This window comes from Epinephelus fuscoguttatus, linkage group LG11 (genome assembly GCF_011397635.1).
Source record: "Epinephelus fuscoguttatus linkage group LG11, E.fuscoguttatus.final_Chr_v1".
NCBI lineage: Eukaryota > Metazoa > Chordata > Actinopteri > Perciformes > Serranidae > Epinephelus > Epinephelus fuscoguttatus.
Genome location: NC_064762.1, coordinates 39,358,911 through 39,375,434, shown reverse-complemented (window position 1 = coordinate 39,375,434; position 16,524 = coordinate 39,358,911). Strand labels below are relative to the sequence as shown.

The 16,524-nt window shown below is 42.5% G+C and overlaps 1 protein-coding gene across 1 annotated transcript; it reads left to right on the top strand.

The window, feature by feature from the left end:
• The first annotated feature begins 12,117 nt into the window (after positions 1-12,117).
• On the top strand, positions 12,118-15,913 carry LOC125897614 (trace amine-associated receptor 1-like). Its single transcript, XM_049591007.1, has 3 exons — positions 12,118-12,211; positions 15,057-15,239; positions 15,312-15,913. Exons 1-3 carry the CDS (start codon positions 12,118-12,120, stop codon positions 15,911-15,913), a joined length of 879 nt encoding a protein of 292 aa, XP_049446964.1.
• The last annotated feature ends 611 nt before the right edge of the window (positions 15,914-16,524 follow it).

The window sequence follows — 16,524 nt, the reverse complement described above, 5'->3', positions numbered from 1 at the left end:
AGACACGGGGGAGAGATTTGAGGAGAGGAAAAAAACGTATTATTGATTACTGTTAATACACTTCACTGTTATTTTTCTGGTTCTTCTGTAATTTGGGTTGTGCATTACTCACCATACAGCATATGTTAAAGGAGTAATCCGACACTTTAAAGGAGAGTATTGTCATATCTAATGGTACTTGCTGTAACTTACTTGTATGCCATATTTTTGAGTACCTCACATGGGTAATGCCTGGTACACACTACATGATATCAGCCGATATACGGTGTCGTCATGGATCGTGAACGACAATGAGTGTCGTACACCATAATCCATCGTTTCATGTAGTATAGTTAACAACAACTGACGCAGCGTCTGGGACACCTCATGACGTCCGACTGACAGAAAGTCTAGCATGTTTGTTTTTCTTTTTGTCATTCATGACTGCTCCCGTCATAGCTGTCACTGCTTGCTTTCCGCATTTGTAACACCACTGAGTGGTTGATTTGAATTAAACTCTCAGGGTATGTTAAAGGTATGAGGACATGTCCTACAAGCTTTGTTATGATTGGCCCAGTGGTTGTGGAGTTTCTAATTAATTAACTAACTAATTAAGTGCTGAGCCCCTTTTAAAATTCATTCATCAATACCCTCAATATGCAATAAAATATCAATAAGCTTTTCTTAACTTTTTATAACTTGATGGAGTTCTTGGTTTAAAGAGAGAGGCTCAAAGAATGGCAATTTAATGCGCTTTCAACCTTTTGTTGAACAAGAAGTGCCATCTAGTGGGCTCAGAAAATAAAGAAAACGCTTCATGAGGCTTCACATTTGTGAACATTTGTGTTAAGTTTTGTCATAATTAGCATATGACGAAATACAAAATTTTGTGAGGTCACACTGACCTTGAAATTTGACCGTTTACAAAATGCTAATTAGTTTATTCTTTAGACTAAGTGGCAGTTTGGATTAAATTTGAGTTCTAGAGATATCGGCCTCTAGTTTCGCAAACCTGGCGAGGCGGAGGCTCCTGTGCTTCGCCAATTGGGTGTGGCCAGGTGGATTTTGCAAGTTTGGCACACTGTGCGCACTGGCGCAGCTACTCCTCTTTCCCACCTCCGTCCCTCCTACCTGTGCAAGTTGGAAAGAGGGAGGAGAGAAGGCGTGGAGTGGGTTTTACACAGCTGATTCACATCACACAAATCAAATGAGCCCCTCTCCTCGCCCTTAAATGCGCTGCGCGAAGGCGTAATGAGAGTTTACTCAATTCGCCATGGCAGAAGAGAGCAGCAGTATCAGACGGCCAAACTTCTCCCAGGAGGAAACTGATGTTTTGGTCCGGGAGGTCCAAGCTGGCAGTGTCCGAATATACGGAACTGCGAGCATTGCGTTTCTCTTGTGCACGCACGCTCCCTCTTTCTCTCTTGCAGTCTCACTGTTTGTTTCTTTTGACTTCTCTAAGATGACAGATGCTGAATATATACTCCCTATCTGATGCTGTGGATGTTTGTGGTTGACTGAGAGGGATGTGAACTCATTAGTTTGCAGCTGTGTTAATCAAATCAAGTTGGGTTTCCATTACGTGTGCCAAACGTGCCAAATGGTGCCAATCCCCTTTGATCTGACATCACATGTGATGGGACAGTCGATATAGAGATACATTTATGTTCTGATTGCAGATAGTTGCATTGAATAGTGTTTTTTGGGGGTATTTATTGCATTGTTAATGTGCCTGATATTCTGGAAACCTGCCTGTGAGGTTTTGGTGACGTGTGCGCACTGTCCGCTGGTCAGCCAAACTTCCACTTACACCGGCTGCTCTCCGCCTGCGCTAACAGCAGACCCGGCGGCATGGGCGGGCATTGGGGGGCAGTGCCCGCCCACAGAGTCAGCTGTGCCCGCCCTCGACTGGAAGCTGTTTATTTTTGGGGGGTTTTGTTTTTTAACTCAGAGTGGCCAACTCTCTCTTATTCCTATCTCGTTTTGACGATCATACAGTTCAACCAATCCAACCAACAAATGAAGTCAACTTTCAGCCAATTACAGACAGAGGGGGGCGGGTGCTGACTCATTCATTCATGGACAGCATCGATAATTAATATCGCCGCGAGGCGCGAGCTATGGATATCCGGAATTATTTCCAAAAAAATATAACGACGAGAAGTGACAACGCAAACGGGGGGGAGCAGGAAGCAGCAGCACCATTGACTTTAACTGGAAACGTAAGCACTGAAGTCAACAGTAACACTGAAGTAAACATTCATGCTAGGAGGGTTAGCTACGGCAGCTAGGGAGAACAAGGAGCAGCACAAAGCAGCATAACTCGTCTGCATGGAAGAAGCGTGAGTGATGACGTCAACAACAACACCACCACACAGGTTCACGGTAACACTGCAGCCACGAGGGACAGCAGCAGGCCATTGCCACCTACTGACCTTGGCACAGAAAAGCCCCAAAGACCACTCCTGCAGAGCTTTCCTTGTCGTCTTTTCTCAGGGAAAAAAAGATCATTCTGCAGTTCCTGGTATGGATGCTTCCCCTGGCTGGAGTATTCAGTTCAAGCAGATGCTGCATACTGCTACCCATGCAGAATGTTTCAGTTACCAGGAGCCAGACACAGTGATGCAACCTTCAGTGTAACTGGTGTCCAGGACTGGAAACACGCAGTGGAAACTGGAAAGGGACTTAACAAGCACGCTGCATCCAAAGAGCACCTGACTTGTGAGGCCTTGTGGAGTTAGACAAGGAAAGACGAATTCACACAAGCAAGGAAATCTCAATGTTAATTAACACCGATCAACTGCAGCGCAACAGATATTATCTGTCTGCAATTATTGATGTTGTGGAGTTTCTTGCTGTGAACCAACTGCCCTTTAGAGGTAACCATGACGCATACAGTGACATGAATGAGGATGGTTGTGGGCTATTTTTGTCTCTATTTGAGTTTGCTTTAAGGAAAGATGCTGAATTAGCAAAGATAGCAAAAACTATTCCTCGCAATGCAACCTACACAAGTCATGACATTCAAAATAACTTAATAGATGTGATGAGTGCTTTAGTAAGAGAGCACATAGTGAAAGAGATCAGTGCTTATGTCTCCAGAAATGCTTGACTTTTGAGTTGAATAAATGGACAGAGCACTACAATATTGTTTTTTGTTTGTTTTTTTAGATTTTGGGATGAACTGCCCCTTTTTGGTGAGGGAAAATAATATTTCTCAGCACTGTAGGAGTGGTCACAGAGCCATTGTTCAGCCTGAAGTAATTTGAAAAAGTTTGCCCCCCTAAAAAAATTTAGTGCCCCCCCTTTAGTTTGTTTCTGCAGCCGGGTCTGGCTAACAGTAGACCTGGTTTCAGCTGGCGAGCTTTTAGCGCACCTTCGGCGAAGCCTTTTGGCACAAAACTGTCACTGTGCCAAGCTGGATCTGTCGACACCTCCCCCTGCTGCGCTGCCACACCCATCTCAGCGCACCTCGGTCTGCCAAACTACCAAACTGAGCACGCCTCGGGTTGCGCTGCTCTGTGCGGGGTTCACCACCCTGCGCCGCACCGGGAAACTAGAAGCCATTATGTTCACAAGAATGAGACAGATGCAAGGTCACAATGACCTTGACCTTTGACCACCAAAATCGAGTTTATTGTTAAATCCAAATGAACATTTGTGCCAAAGTTGAAGAAATTCCCACAAGGTGCTCTTAAGATATCTTATTCACAAAAATGAAACACACAAGGTCACAGTGACCTTGACTTTAGATCACAAAAATCAAATCAGTTCAATACCAAGTAAATGTTTGAGTCAAATTTGAAAAAATTCCCAGGCAATCTTGAGACAACGCATTCACAAAAATGAGACAGACAAGGCCACAGTAACCCTTGAGCTTTAACCTATGACCACAAAAACAAATGAGTTCATCAATGATTCCAAGTGGATATTGAGACAAATTTGAAGAAATTCCCTTAAGGCGTTCTTGAGATATCACGTACATACGGACGGACAACCCCAACATAATGCCTCTGGCCACGGCTATCGCCAGCGTGGAGGCATAAAAACTGTATCCAGCTTCATATTTTACACCTGCCAGCTATTTTAACAGGAAAATCTTTTTATTGAAAGGACATTTTCACACCTATTTTTTTGTTGTGAAACAGGGCCATCATTGAAATCTTTGGTTACTATTGAAAATCCAACCATAGTTGTCTTCATTATACAACAGTTGATACTTAGTTTTCAAATATGACAGCAGACTACTTTCGACTTCTTGTCTGCAAGGTAAGCTATTAGAAACAGCTGACATGGCTGACATCACCCCCACCCTTGCACAATAATCATGTCAGTTTTGTTGTTAGTTAGCTGTTCTTGTTTTGTTCCAGTTTGTAACTGTTTTGGAAACACATGACATAATTGCCTAGTGACTGTGCTTTCACACTGTACCTCTGGGAAAAGCAGAGCCCTGTGCACCACGAGAGCAGCTTAGGGACCAAAAACTCAACAGTCATTCACACCTCTAATTGGAAAGTCAGTTTGCACAATATCATTACATCAGACTATAAACAAACTATGAACGAAAAACAAAACAATACTGTAGGCTAAAAGTTTATGGCTAAATATTTATGTTAATAAAACTACAGTCTTTTGCTGTCATACATAGCAGTAATGATTTTATGAGCTTTTTTAATGACAAAATTCTAACTATTAGAGGCAAAATTCATGACCTCCTGTCCTCAGATAGTACCTATCTAACCTCAAACACAGCTGTAAAACCTAATATATATTTAGATTACTTCTCCCCAATTTCTCTTCAAGAATTGACCGCATTGATTTCTTCATCTAAATCATCAACGTGTCTCTTAGACCCCATCCCAACTAGGCTACTTAAGGAGGTCTTTCCTTTAGTTAACACTCATATATTAGATATGATCAATATATCCTTATTAACAGGCTATGTACCACAGTCTTTTAAGGTAGCTGTAATTAAACCTCTACTAAAAAAGCCCACCCTGGATCTAGAGGTGTTAGCCAATTATAGACCAATATCTAATCTTCCCTTTATGTCAAAGATCCTTGAGAAAGTAGTCGCAGACCAGCTGTGTGATTTTCTCCATGATAATAATCTATTTGAGGAATTTCAGTCAGGATTTAGAGTGCATCATAGCACTGAGACAGCACTAGTTAAAATTACAAATGACCTTCTGATTGCTTCAGACAAAGGACTTGTCTCTGTACTTGTTTTATTAGATCTTAGTGCGGCGTTTGACACAATTGACCATCAAATTCTACTGCAGAGACTGGATCACTTAATTGGCCTAAAAGGTTCTGCACTGAGCTGGTTTAAATCTTATTTATCTGATCGTTTTCAGTTTGTTCACGTTCATAATGAATCGTCCTTACGTACCAAAGTTTGTTTTGGAGTTCCGCAAGGTTCTGTGCTCGGACCAATCCTATTTACTCTATATATGCTTCCTTTAGGTAACATCATTAGAAATCACTCTATAAATTTCCATTGTTATGCAGATGATACACAATTGTATTTATTGATGAAGCCAGAAGAAAGTAATCAATTAACTAAACTCCATAACTGCCTTAAAGACATAAAAACTTGGATGAGCACCAATTTCCTGATGTTAAATTCAGACAAAACTGAAGTTATTGTTCTTGGCCCCAAACAACTCAGAGACTCTTTATCTGATGACATAGTTTCTCTAGATGGCATTGCTCTGGCCTCTAGCACTACCGTAAGAAACCTCGGAGTAATATTTGATCAAGATTTGTCTTTTAATTCTCATTTAAAGCAAACCTCACGGACTGCATTTTTTCATCTGTGTAATATTGCGAAAATTAGGCCTATCCTGACCCGAAAAGATGCAGAAAAATTGGTCCACGCTTTTGTTACCTCAAGGCTGGATTACTGTAACTCTCTATTATCAGGTAGCTCTAGTAAGTCCTTAAAAATTCTCCAGCTAATTCAGAATGCAGCAGCATGTGTACTAACAGGAACTAAGAAACGAGATCATATTTCTCCTGTTTTAGCTTCTCTGCACTGGCTCCCTGTAAAATCCAGAATTGAATTTAAAATCCTACTGTTAACTTATAAAGCTCTAAATGGTCAAGCTCCATCATATCTTAGAGAGCTCATAGTGCCATATTATCCCACCAGAACTCTGCGCTCTGAGAACGCAGGGTTACTCGTGGTCCCTAAAGTCTCCAAAAGTAGATCAGGAGCCAGAGCCTTCAGCTATCAGGCTCCTCTCCTGTGGAATCATCTTCCTGTTACGGTCCGGGAGGCAGACACCGTCTTCACATTTAAGACTAGACTTAAGACTTTCCTCTTTGATAAAGCTTATAGTTAGGGCTAGCTCAGGCTTGCCCTGTACCAGCCCCTAGTTAGGCTGACTTAGGCCTAGTCTGCCGGAGGACCCCCCTATAATACACCGGGCACCTTCTCTCCTTCTTTCTTTCTCTCTCTCTCTCTCTCTCTCTCTCTCGTATTCTATTACTGCATCTTGCTAACTCGGCCATTCTGGATGTCACTAACCCGGCTTCTTCTCCGGAGCCTTTGTGCTCCACTGTCTCTCAGATTAACTCATATCGCAGCGGTGCCTGGACAGCGTGACGTGTGTGGTTGTGCTGCTGCCGTGGTCCTGCCAGATGCCTCCTGCTGCTACTGCTGCCATCATTAGTCATTAGTCATACTTCTACTGTTATTATACACATATGACTATTGTCACACATGTATACTGCCAGATATTAATACATACTTTCAACATATTGTACCACAGTAGCCAGAACTATAACTATAATATTATTACTTTCAATAATGTTGTTGTAAGCTACTGTCATTACCTCTCTCTCTCTCTCTCTCTCTCTCTCTCTCTGTGTGTGTCTCATTGTGTCATGTGGATTACTGTTAATTTGTTATGCTGATCTGTTCTGTACGACATCTATTGCACGTCTGTCCGTCCTGGAAGAGGAATCCCTCCTCAGTTGCTCTTCCTGAGGTTTCTACCATTTTTTTTCCCCGTTAAAGGGTTTTTTTGGGGGGGAGTTTTTCCTTATCCGCTGCGAGGGTCATAAGGACAGAGGGATGTCGTATGCTGTAAAGCCCTGTGAGGCAAATTGTGATTTGTGATATTGGGCTTTATAAATAAAATTGAATTAAATTGAATACATGTTTTCAGGTATATTTGATACTTGCAAAAAAAGTTTGGTTGGAGTTAGTATAAATCTCCCCAAATCTAATTAAGTGCAGAGGTAACACTACAATACATTATGTCATAGTAATATCCAGGACTGGCTTTCATGCACTGGAAAAATAAGATGTGCTAGTCATGAACACGGTTCTTTTTCTTGAAAGAACAGTGTGTAAGATTTTGAGGGATAAAGTGTCATCTAGTGGTGAGGACTGCAGATCCCAACAAGCTGAAACCTCTCCTGGTTACAGTTCCTTCACTGTTCATTGTTCAGGAAGTTTTTACCAGGAGCTGAATTGTCCACAGAGGTCTGCTCCTCTCTAAAGCAAACAGACTAGATGATTTAAACTGGTAAAAACACAGACTAAAGTAGTTTCACCTTACAAATCAGTGTTTGTCCAACACTGTTTGACATGTTGTTCATGGGCTGCTTGCCGAACACTTGCTAATGTTTGTTCACCTTATTTCTGATAACTTTAGATCCAGACATTTAGGAAGTATTCATCAGGAGCCAAATTACTCACGCAGGCCTAATAATAAAACTGTGTGTTTAGGTGCACATCTAAACATCAGCTGATCCACCAAAACCTGTTGTCTGTCTGCTGCTAGCTGCCGTTATGCAAATGTGTAGCTGATGGTTTTAAGTTGCGCCTAAACTATACCTCTAATACAGAGGCTCCATAGTGTGAACCAAGACGGAAAACTCTTAATTGCCTCCTACATTGTCAGTAGCAGCTTATCTCTTCACTCCGTCAATTCTTGCCTTTCACAATAAAAGCTCTTTCACAAAAGCTCATGACATGTGCACTGCATCATTGCTTACAAGAGGGAACTTATTTATATGTTGAGGATGTGGTGATGAGTTGCTGAATATATTAAAATAATTTTGCTTCAAATATTGCTCTGGCCTCTTCTTTGAGTTTGCATTCAACATAATACCTTATATTCCATCTGTCCATCCATCCATCCATCCATCCATCCATCCATCCAACCACTTTCATCCGCTTATCTGGGGCCAGGTTGTGGGGGCAGCAGACCAAGCAAAGCAACCCAGGCGTCTCTCTTCCCAGAGATGCGTTCCAGCTCTTCCTGGGAGATCCTAAGGCATTCCCAGGCCAGATGAGATATGTAGGCTAATCCCTCCATCGTGTTCTGGATCCACAAAGGGGCCTCCTATCAGTAATACCTTACATTATCTCAATGAAATGTATTGAAGCACATATAAACACGACACAGAAATGCAACTTATGAATGTGGCCAGTAAAAAATATGCTTGGCCATTTTTTCATCTACCAGTCCCTGTGACTGGTGAGTCAAAAAGTTAATCTTGGACACTAGCTGCCTCCCTCAGCTCTTTCTCTCTCTGCTGTCTCTTTCTTGCATGTAGCCTGCTGCCTATGTGTTATGCAGCTAGCCAGCTAAGACTGGTTCATGTGATAGCGTAATATAAGGCAATACAGAATGAGTCCTAAAACCCAGGAATGAGTCAGCATTTACCAAATCCCAGTTCCCTCATCTCAAAGTCAGTGGGTTTTTTGAGTGGGTTTTTGGTTAGATGCCTACAAGCTTCTCTTCCTATGACTTTGTATGTGTCTTGTATGTTTTCTGAAGCCTTAGGGCCCTATTTAGATGGTCTAAAGCGGACGGCGGAGGGCGCATAATCCATGTCGCAAGTGTCATTGCTATTTAGATGCAAGCGCAGTTGTCATTTTCACGCCCTGCGCCCCCGTCGTCTAACTAGCAAATGAACTTGCGCTTCTCTGGGTGTGTTGGTCTAAAAATGAGGAGTGGTCAGGCACAGTCATGGCGCGTTGCTAGTTTGATGACATAAAAAGCAAATGCGCCAGTGACCAACAAAAACCTGGTCTAAAGTCAATGGCGCAGTATTTTGCTGTTAAACAAGTTAGTAATATGCGTCTCTAGGCGGGTGCACAACACGCATGCACTCTGCTCAGAGACACACGGAGCAGCCACACATATGCAAAAGATAACAAATAAAAATATGATTACAATGTGAAAGGTTATTATTGTACACATTAAAATATTTAGCAGAAACACATCTTAATGGTCAGTCATTAATCAGAATGATCTAATCGCAGTAATAATGATCATCATAATCCGGGAGGTCCAAGCTCACAGTGTCCGAATATACAGAACTGCGAGCAGACCTCCACGGGCTGATGATGCATAGCCTGTAAAATGAACTTGTCTTTCCCAATTGAATTGTGATCATTTTGGCATGTAAATCACAAAATCAAAGATGTGAAAGCGTTTGATAAACTTTATTTTGACATAAATAACCAGCTTATGTGAACTAAAAAACATAAACTTATAGCCCTATAAGTAGGCTACAAATGTATATGTAAAAAAAAGCTTTTAGAACGTAAAACTGAAGATCATCTTGTTAGGAGGAGGAGGAGGAGGAGGAGGATAATCCCAGCTCCGCAGCCAGCGCGCAGCCAGACCAGACGGCCTGGGTGCAGCCACGGGACCAGCCCTTCCTGCACCTTCAGGCGGGGGGGTTCAGGATGCTGGAGAGGGAGCTGGGCTCTCTAACCTCGCGGGTTAAAATAAAATAAATTGAATAATTTACAATTTGTTGACAGCGTTTCTCTCGTGCGCGCGCGCTGTCTCTTTCTCTCTCGGAGTCTCACTCTGTTTCTTTTCTTTTGGCTTTTCTAAGATGACAGATGCTGAATATATACTCCCTATCTGATGCTGTGGCTGTTTGTGGTTGGCTGAGAGGGATGTGAACTCATTAGTTTGCAGCTGTGTTAATCATATCAGGTTGGGTTTCCATTACGTGTGCCAAATGTGCCAAATGGTGCCAATCCCCTTTGATCTGTCATCAGATGTGACGGGACAGTCGATATAGAGATACATTTATCGTCTCCTTAACTGTAAAACGCTCACTCTTTCCAGTTGGTAGGTCTGCCATCTAACTAGCTCTCCGCCGTGCGCTCCAATCGCGCCTCTTTTAAAGGGAATGAGAGGTGACACTCGATTGGGAAACTGATTGGCTTATTGAATGATACACCCAAAACACACCCATGACTAATTCACAGAGTAAGTCCAACCCTTTTAGACTCTCCGCCATGGCGCACAGTCTGAAAACGCGCTGTCTAACTAGCAAGTGACTGGGACACGCGCGAGGCGTGCGGCGCTTTGCGTTTTAGACCATCTAAATAGGGCCCAATGTATCCTTTGATGCAGAAGGAGGTCTGTAACATCCCACAACTGTCATAACACAGCTTCAAATTGTTTAGGCATAGACTTTGATAGCTGAACTGCTGCCTGAAACTTAGCATATTTTTTACATAGATTGCCACTCCTCCACCTTTAGCACAGCGATCAGTACGAAAGATGTCATAGCCATCCATATAATTCAATGTTGGACTGTGAAGAACACACAGAGACATGGATGTATGAAGGAAATAAATCCCTGGGGGGGGGGTCTGGGGGTCCTCTCCCAGAACATTTTCAATTAAGTAGATGTCATTTCCTGTATTCTAGTGCATTTTAACACCATATTAGCACCAGATAATCCAAACTGGTTCTGTGAGATATAGTTCTGGCTCAATATAGATCAAAAAAGGGCCCAACATAAAAGTCATTGCAACAGTAATGTTTCATAGTATTTCTTGGTCCTAATAGTCTTCTGGAGTTTAGTGTATTTTTCCACCCAACAGAGCAGTTGTGTTTTGGCAACCAGGAGGGCACTTTAGCACACATTTTTACCACACAAGAGGGCAGTTGTTCATGTTTTAACCAGCCAAGAGGGCAGTTTAGTGTGTTTTTTCCACCCAAGAATGCAGTTTAATGTGTTTTGCCAACCAGGAGGGTACACACATGTTACGCCCACTGCATATAAATATAACTATCAGGAGTGGATCTACCCAGCCATGTCTCAGATAAAACCATAATATCAGCATCAGTCGATTTGGCCTAAATTCTAACCATATCAATCTTTGGCAGGAGACTTCTCACATTCATATGTACAAAACCAATACCAGACCTATTTAAAAAATCAGCAGGTGTTTGTAGTGATATCACATCAGTGACAGGACCCGGGTTAGGCTGCACATTTCCCGACATCAGCAACATAATCGTAATAATACATTTCAACATGTGTGTATAATGAAAGTGCTTTGCGATTTTCTTAGAATCACCACTCATCGTGATTATAGGCCAAGAGTTGTTGGATGGGACAAAACAGTCACTTAGGAGGAGAAGGCTTAAAAAATGTTTAAAGTTTACTTGTTGTGAAACCAGGTTCATGCCATACATCCAGCACCCCTGGCTGCTGACTGAGTCCTGCGCCTGGCCAGTAAACTTTGATCGTGGTGACATGTAAAGTGCATGGAAGGAAACGTTGCTGTCACTCACTAGAACCTCCCTGTTGTTGACTTCATACTCTGAGGTTGTAGGCAGACAGAACAAAGTCAGGAGGGCAAGAATCATACTTGCCATGATGGAATTGACACAGCTGCAAAGCAGGGTAAATGGAGTGGGCTTTCAGGCTGCAGAGCAGGGTGGATGGAGCCTTCAGGCTGCAGAGCAGGGTGGATGGAAATAGGCCTCACGCTAGGGCCACACCGCCCGCGGAAGCGCCGCGAATAGCCTCGAAGCGCCGAGAAGAGAGGCAGTCCTTTCGGCGCCCATGTTAACCGACTGTGTCGTCCACACTGGCCGCGCCGCGCCGGGAAGCTCCGCGGCAGGCTCACGATTTGCAGCGATCAGTTCGGCGTCTGGTCTATTTTCTGCGCGAGCCGCGAGCGAATCTGACAAGCCAGGCAGTGAAAAAAAAGAGTTGGGAGCAGAATCGCTTGTCGACGGCGTGGAGAAATGCGCGTCTGATGTGAACGGAGGTGCTCCGGCGCGCGCGAGAATTTCGGTGCGCTGCGCTTCCGCGGGCAGTGTGGCCCTGGCATCAGGCTGCAGACCAGGGTGGATGGAGTGGGCTTTAAGGCTGCACAGCAGGGTGGATGAAAATAGGCCTCAGGCTGCAGAGCAGGGTGGAAGGAACAAGACGGTGCTGGATCTTGGTATGCCTTGTTGCTGTATTGCTGCAGTTGTAGGCTAAAAACTAGCCATAGCTGCAGAAACTCTGAGTAGGCCACAGACAGCAGATCAATCCTCTGAGCAGGTGGAGTAGGCCAGAGCATGCAGAGCAGAATAGCTTCCCAAAACAGATAAAAATATGCCCAAACCACAAAGCTGGATGTGTACTTCCAAGGGTTGGTACATCAGCAATAAAAACAGCTTAGGTGAAAGTGTCAAGAGATACTAAAATCCAATAAAAACTACTTGTAACAGACAAACACTGAACAGACACTAGACATGCTGCCATCTTGGATTTTACATGACCCTTGTCATGTACTGTAATGTACAGTACAGGCCAAAAGTTTGGACACACCTTCTCATTCAATGCGTTTTCTTTATTTTCATGACTATTTACATTGTAGATTCTCACTGAAGGCATCAAAACTATGAATGAACACATGTGGAGTTATGTACTTAACAAAAAAAGGTGAAATAACTGAAAACATGTTTTATATTCTAGTTTCTTCAAAATAGCCACCCTTTGCTCTGATTACTGCTTTGCACACTCTTGGCATTCTCTCCATGAGCTTCAAGAGGTAGTCACCTGAAATGTTTTCCAACAGTCTTGAAGGAGTTCCCAGAGGTGTTTAGCACTTGTTGGCCCCTTTGCCTTCACTCTGCGGTCCAGCTCACCCCAAACCATCTCGATTGGGTTCAGGTCCGGTGACTGTGGAGGCCAGGTCATCTGCCGCAGCACTCCATCACTCTCCTTCTTGGTCAAATAGCCCTTACACAGCCTACTCCACCTGCTCAGAGGATTGTGTTTGTCCTGTTGAAAAATAAATGATGGTCCAACTAAACGCAAACTGGATGGGATGGCATGTCGCTGCAGGATGCTGTGGTAGCCATGCTGGTTCAGTGTGTCTTCAATTTTGAATAAATCCCCAACAGTGTCACCAGCAAAACACCCCCACACCACCCCCTCCTCCATGCTTCACAGTGGGAACCAGGCATGTGGAATCCATCCGTTCACCTTTTCTGCGTCTCACAAAGACACGGCGGTTGGAACCAAAGATCTCAAATTTGGACTCATCAGACCAAAGCACAGATTTCCACTGGTCTAATGTCCATTCCTTGTGTTTCTTGGCCCAAACAAATCTCTTCTGCTTGTTGCCTCTCCTTAGCAGTGGTTTCCTAGCAGCTATTTGACCATGAAGGCCTGATTGGCGCAGTCTCCTCTTAACAGTTGTTCTAGAGATGGGTCTGCTGCTAGAACTCTGTGTGGCATTCATCTGGTCTCTGATCTGAGCTGCTGTTAACTTGCGATTTCTGAGGCTGGTGACTCGGATGAACTTATCCTCAGAAGCAGAGGTGACTCTTGGTCTTCCTTTCCTGGGTCGGTCCTCATGTGTGCCAGTTTCGTTGTAGCGCTTGATGGTTTTTGCGACTCCACTTGGGGACACATTTAAAGTTTTTGCAATTTTCCGGACTGACTGACCTTCATTTCTTAAAGTAATGATGGCCACTCGTTTTTCTTTAGTTAGCTGATTGGTTCTTGCCATAATATGAATTTTAACAGTTGTCCAATAGGGCTGTCGGCTGTGTATTAACCTGACTTCTGCACAGCACAACTGATGGTCCCAACCCCATTGATAAAGCAAGAAATTCCACTAATTAACCCTGATAAGGCACACCTGTGAAGTGGAAACCATTTCAGGTGACTACCTCTTGAAGCTCATGGAGAGAATGCCAAGAGTGTGCAAAGCAGTAATCGGAGCAAAGGGTGGCTATTTTGAAGAAACTAGAATATAAAACATGTTTTCAGTTATTTCACCTTTTTTTGTTAAGTACATAACTCCACATGTGTTCATTCATAGTTTTGATGCCTTCAGTGAGAATCTACAATGTAAATAGTCATGAAAATAAAGAAAACGCACTGAATGAGAAGGTGTGTCCAAACTTTTGGCCTGTACTGTACATATATACTGTTCATTTGATATTCTTACACAGACATGTTAGCCAACTCTCTTACCTCTTGTGGCAGTCCCTGAACTGGTTAGTTTTAGAAAATGGCAAAAATGGTAGTACACAGCGCCCTGAATCTAATATTTGAAAAGCGTGTGGGGGAAAGGGTTTCTGCAAGCAGTTTTGAGTAAACTGTCCCATTAAGTGCTGCAAAAGGTGCTTGTACAAAATATTGAAAAAGACAATTCAGGATTCTTTGTCATATGAGTTCTTGTGTGGAGAATCAATTGCCAAAAACCACCATTTAATCAATACCACAATGCACAATGCAGTTCATATAGTGAAGGGATGTTCTACTACCACTGCAATCTGTAATTCTGCAAAAGAGTTAGTTAATAGCATGTGGACAGTTATGTGATTTTATGGCACTACTGTGTGTATTTGCTTTAAAATAGGACACAGAGATGTTCAATATGATAACTCATTATTTCAACCTACATCAAATGCCACTCCCTTGAATGTAATATGCAAATGAGTCCAGAGTAATGAATCTAATCTCAAAATACTGCAGAGCAGCAAAGAGGCCAAGGAGCCCCATCAGTGCAGATGCTTGAACCAAGATTAATAGGCATGGTATGAAACAGACCAAGTACTAAGTTTAACTGAAAATCTGTATATGGACAAATCATACTGTTGTGTTATATTTTCTACATTTAAAGCATGTTACTGCAAATGCTACCTTAGTATTTATTAATCTATGCATGGAAACCACATTCTTTCTCAACAGGTCTGATGACCTCTGTAATGAATCTGCAAATGTATCTGGCATAACAGCAGTTTCAACTTCATATGTATTATCTGTCTTTGTTGGCTGTTTATCAGTTCTTATAATGTGTGGAAACCTTCTGGTAATAATCTCTATCATTTACTTCAAACAGCTCCACACTCCTACAAACTACCTCATCCTCTCTCTGGCTGTGGCTGACCTGCTTGTTGGTGTTGTAGTTATGCCTTTTAGCACAATACTGGCTGTAAGCTCATGTTGGCATCTTGAAGGTTTGCTCTGTAAAGTCCGAAGCTGCATTGACATGTTTCTGTGCACATCTTCTGTTTTGAACCTGTGCTTTATTTCTTTTGATAGATATTATGCAGTGTGTCAGCCTCTGAGGTACAGAACTAAAATGACTGTCCGTGTTATTGTGATCATGATCCTAGTGAGCTGGACTGTTTCTGCTCTAAATGGAATTGGCATCACAGTTCAGGGACTGAATGAAGAACAATCTAACAGGTGTGTTTTATTTCAACATACAAGTTTAGCAATTATGGGAACTTTTTTTACCTTCTACCTCCCAGGTTTCATAATGTCCACCATCTACCTACAGATTTTGACAGTGGCACACAGACAGGTACGCAGCATCCAGAACACAATCTGTCAGAACACAAAGTCTGGAGCAACCATCAGTAAGATGGAGAGAAAGGCCACCAAAACTCTGGCTATTGTTATGGGAGTTTTTCTCATCTGTTGGACTCCTTTCTTTCTTTGTATCACCTTTTACCCTTTGAGTAATTACACAATACCAGTTTCTGTGATTGCATCATTTAAATGGCTTGGATGGTCAAATTCAATGCTCAACCCATTTGTCTATGGTTTCTTTTACACCTGGTTTCAAACATCTGTCCGAATGATAATTTCTGGGAAAATATTTCAGGGTGATTTTACTCATTTTAAGCTCTTTTGACTCATTTTTGACCCACTGACGTCTCACTTATGATGTAGTTTGACACAAAAGATTAGCATCTCGTTTCCACTATATAGCATATATTTACATCAAAGTTGTCAATGTCCTAGACATACAGTATCTTTACATAAAACTTAGTATGCAGATTAGCCTTCACCGTTAAAAAGAAGGCCCTTGCTAGAGCACACAAACGGACCTGTAAGACAGTAATGAGTGGTGAAACAATCTTTAAAGTAGTTTCCATCAGTGCTTCTCAGTCCAGCATTTTGTTTTGTCTGCAGAAGGTAAAGGAATTACTAAATAGATGGCCATTTCATCATCATTACTGCAAAGTACATTCACAGTAAGAATCAGTAAATCACTAAATCAGTAACATGAGCAGCAAGATGTGTACTGTTGCCAACACTATTATCTGTGTCTGCTCTGGTCATTTTGAAAATACTGTGAATCCAAAACAAAACGAAACCCCAAAACAAACAAACAAAAAAAATCAGCTTTTTTTTACGGCCCAAAATTATGACGGCTATTTACTAGTGATGGCCAAATGAAGCCTCGTGAAGCATTTTCTTTATTTTCTGAGTCCAATAGATGGCTCTCCTGGTTTAAAGAGA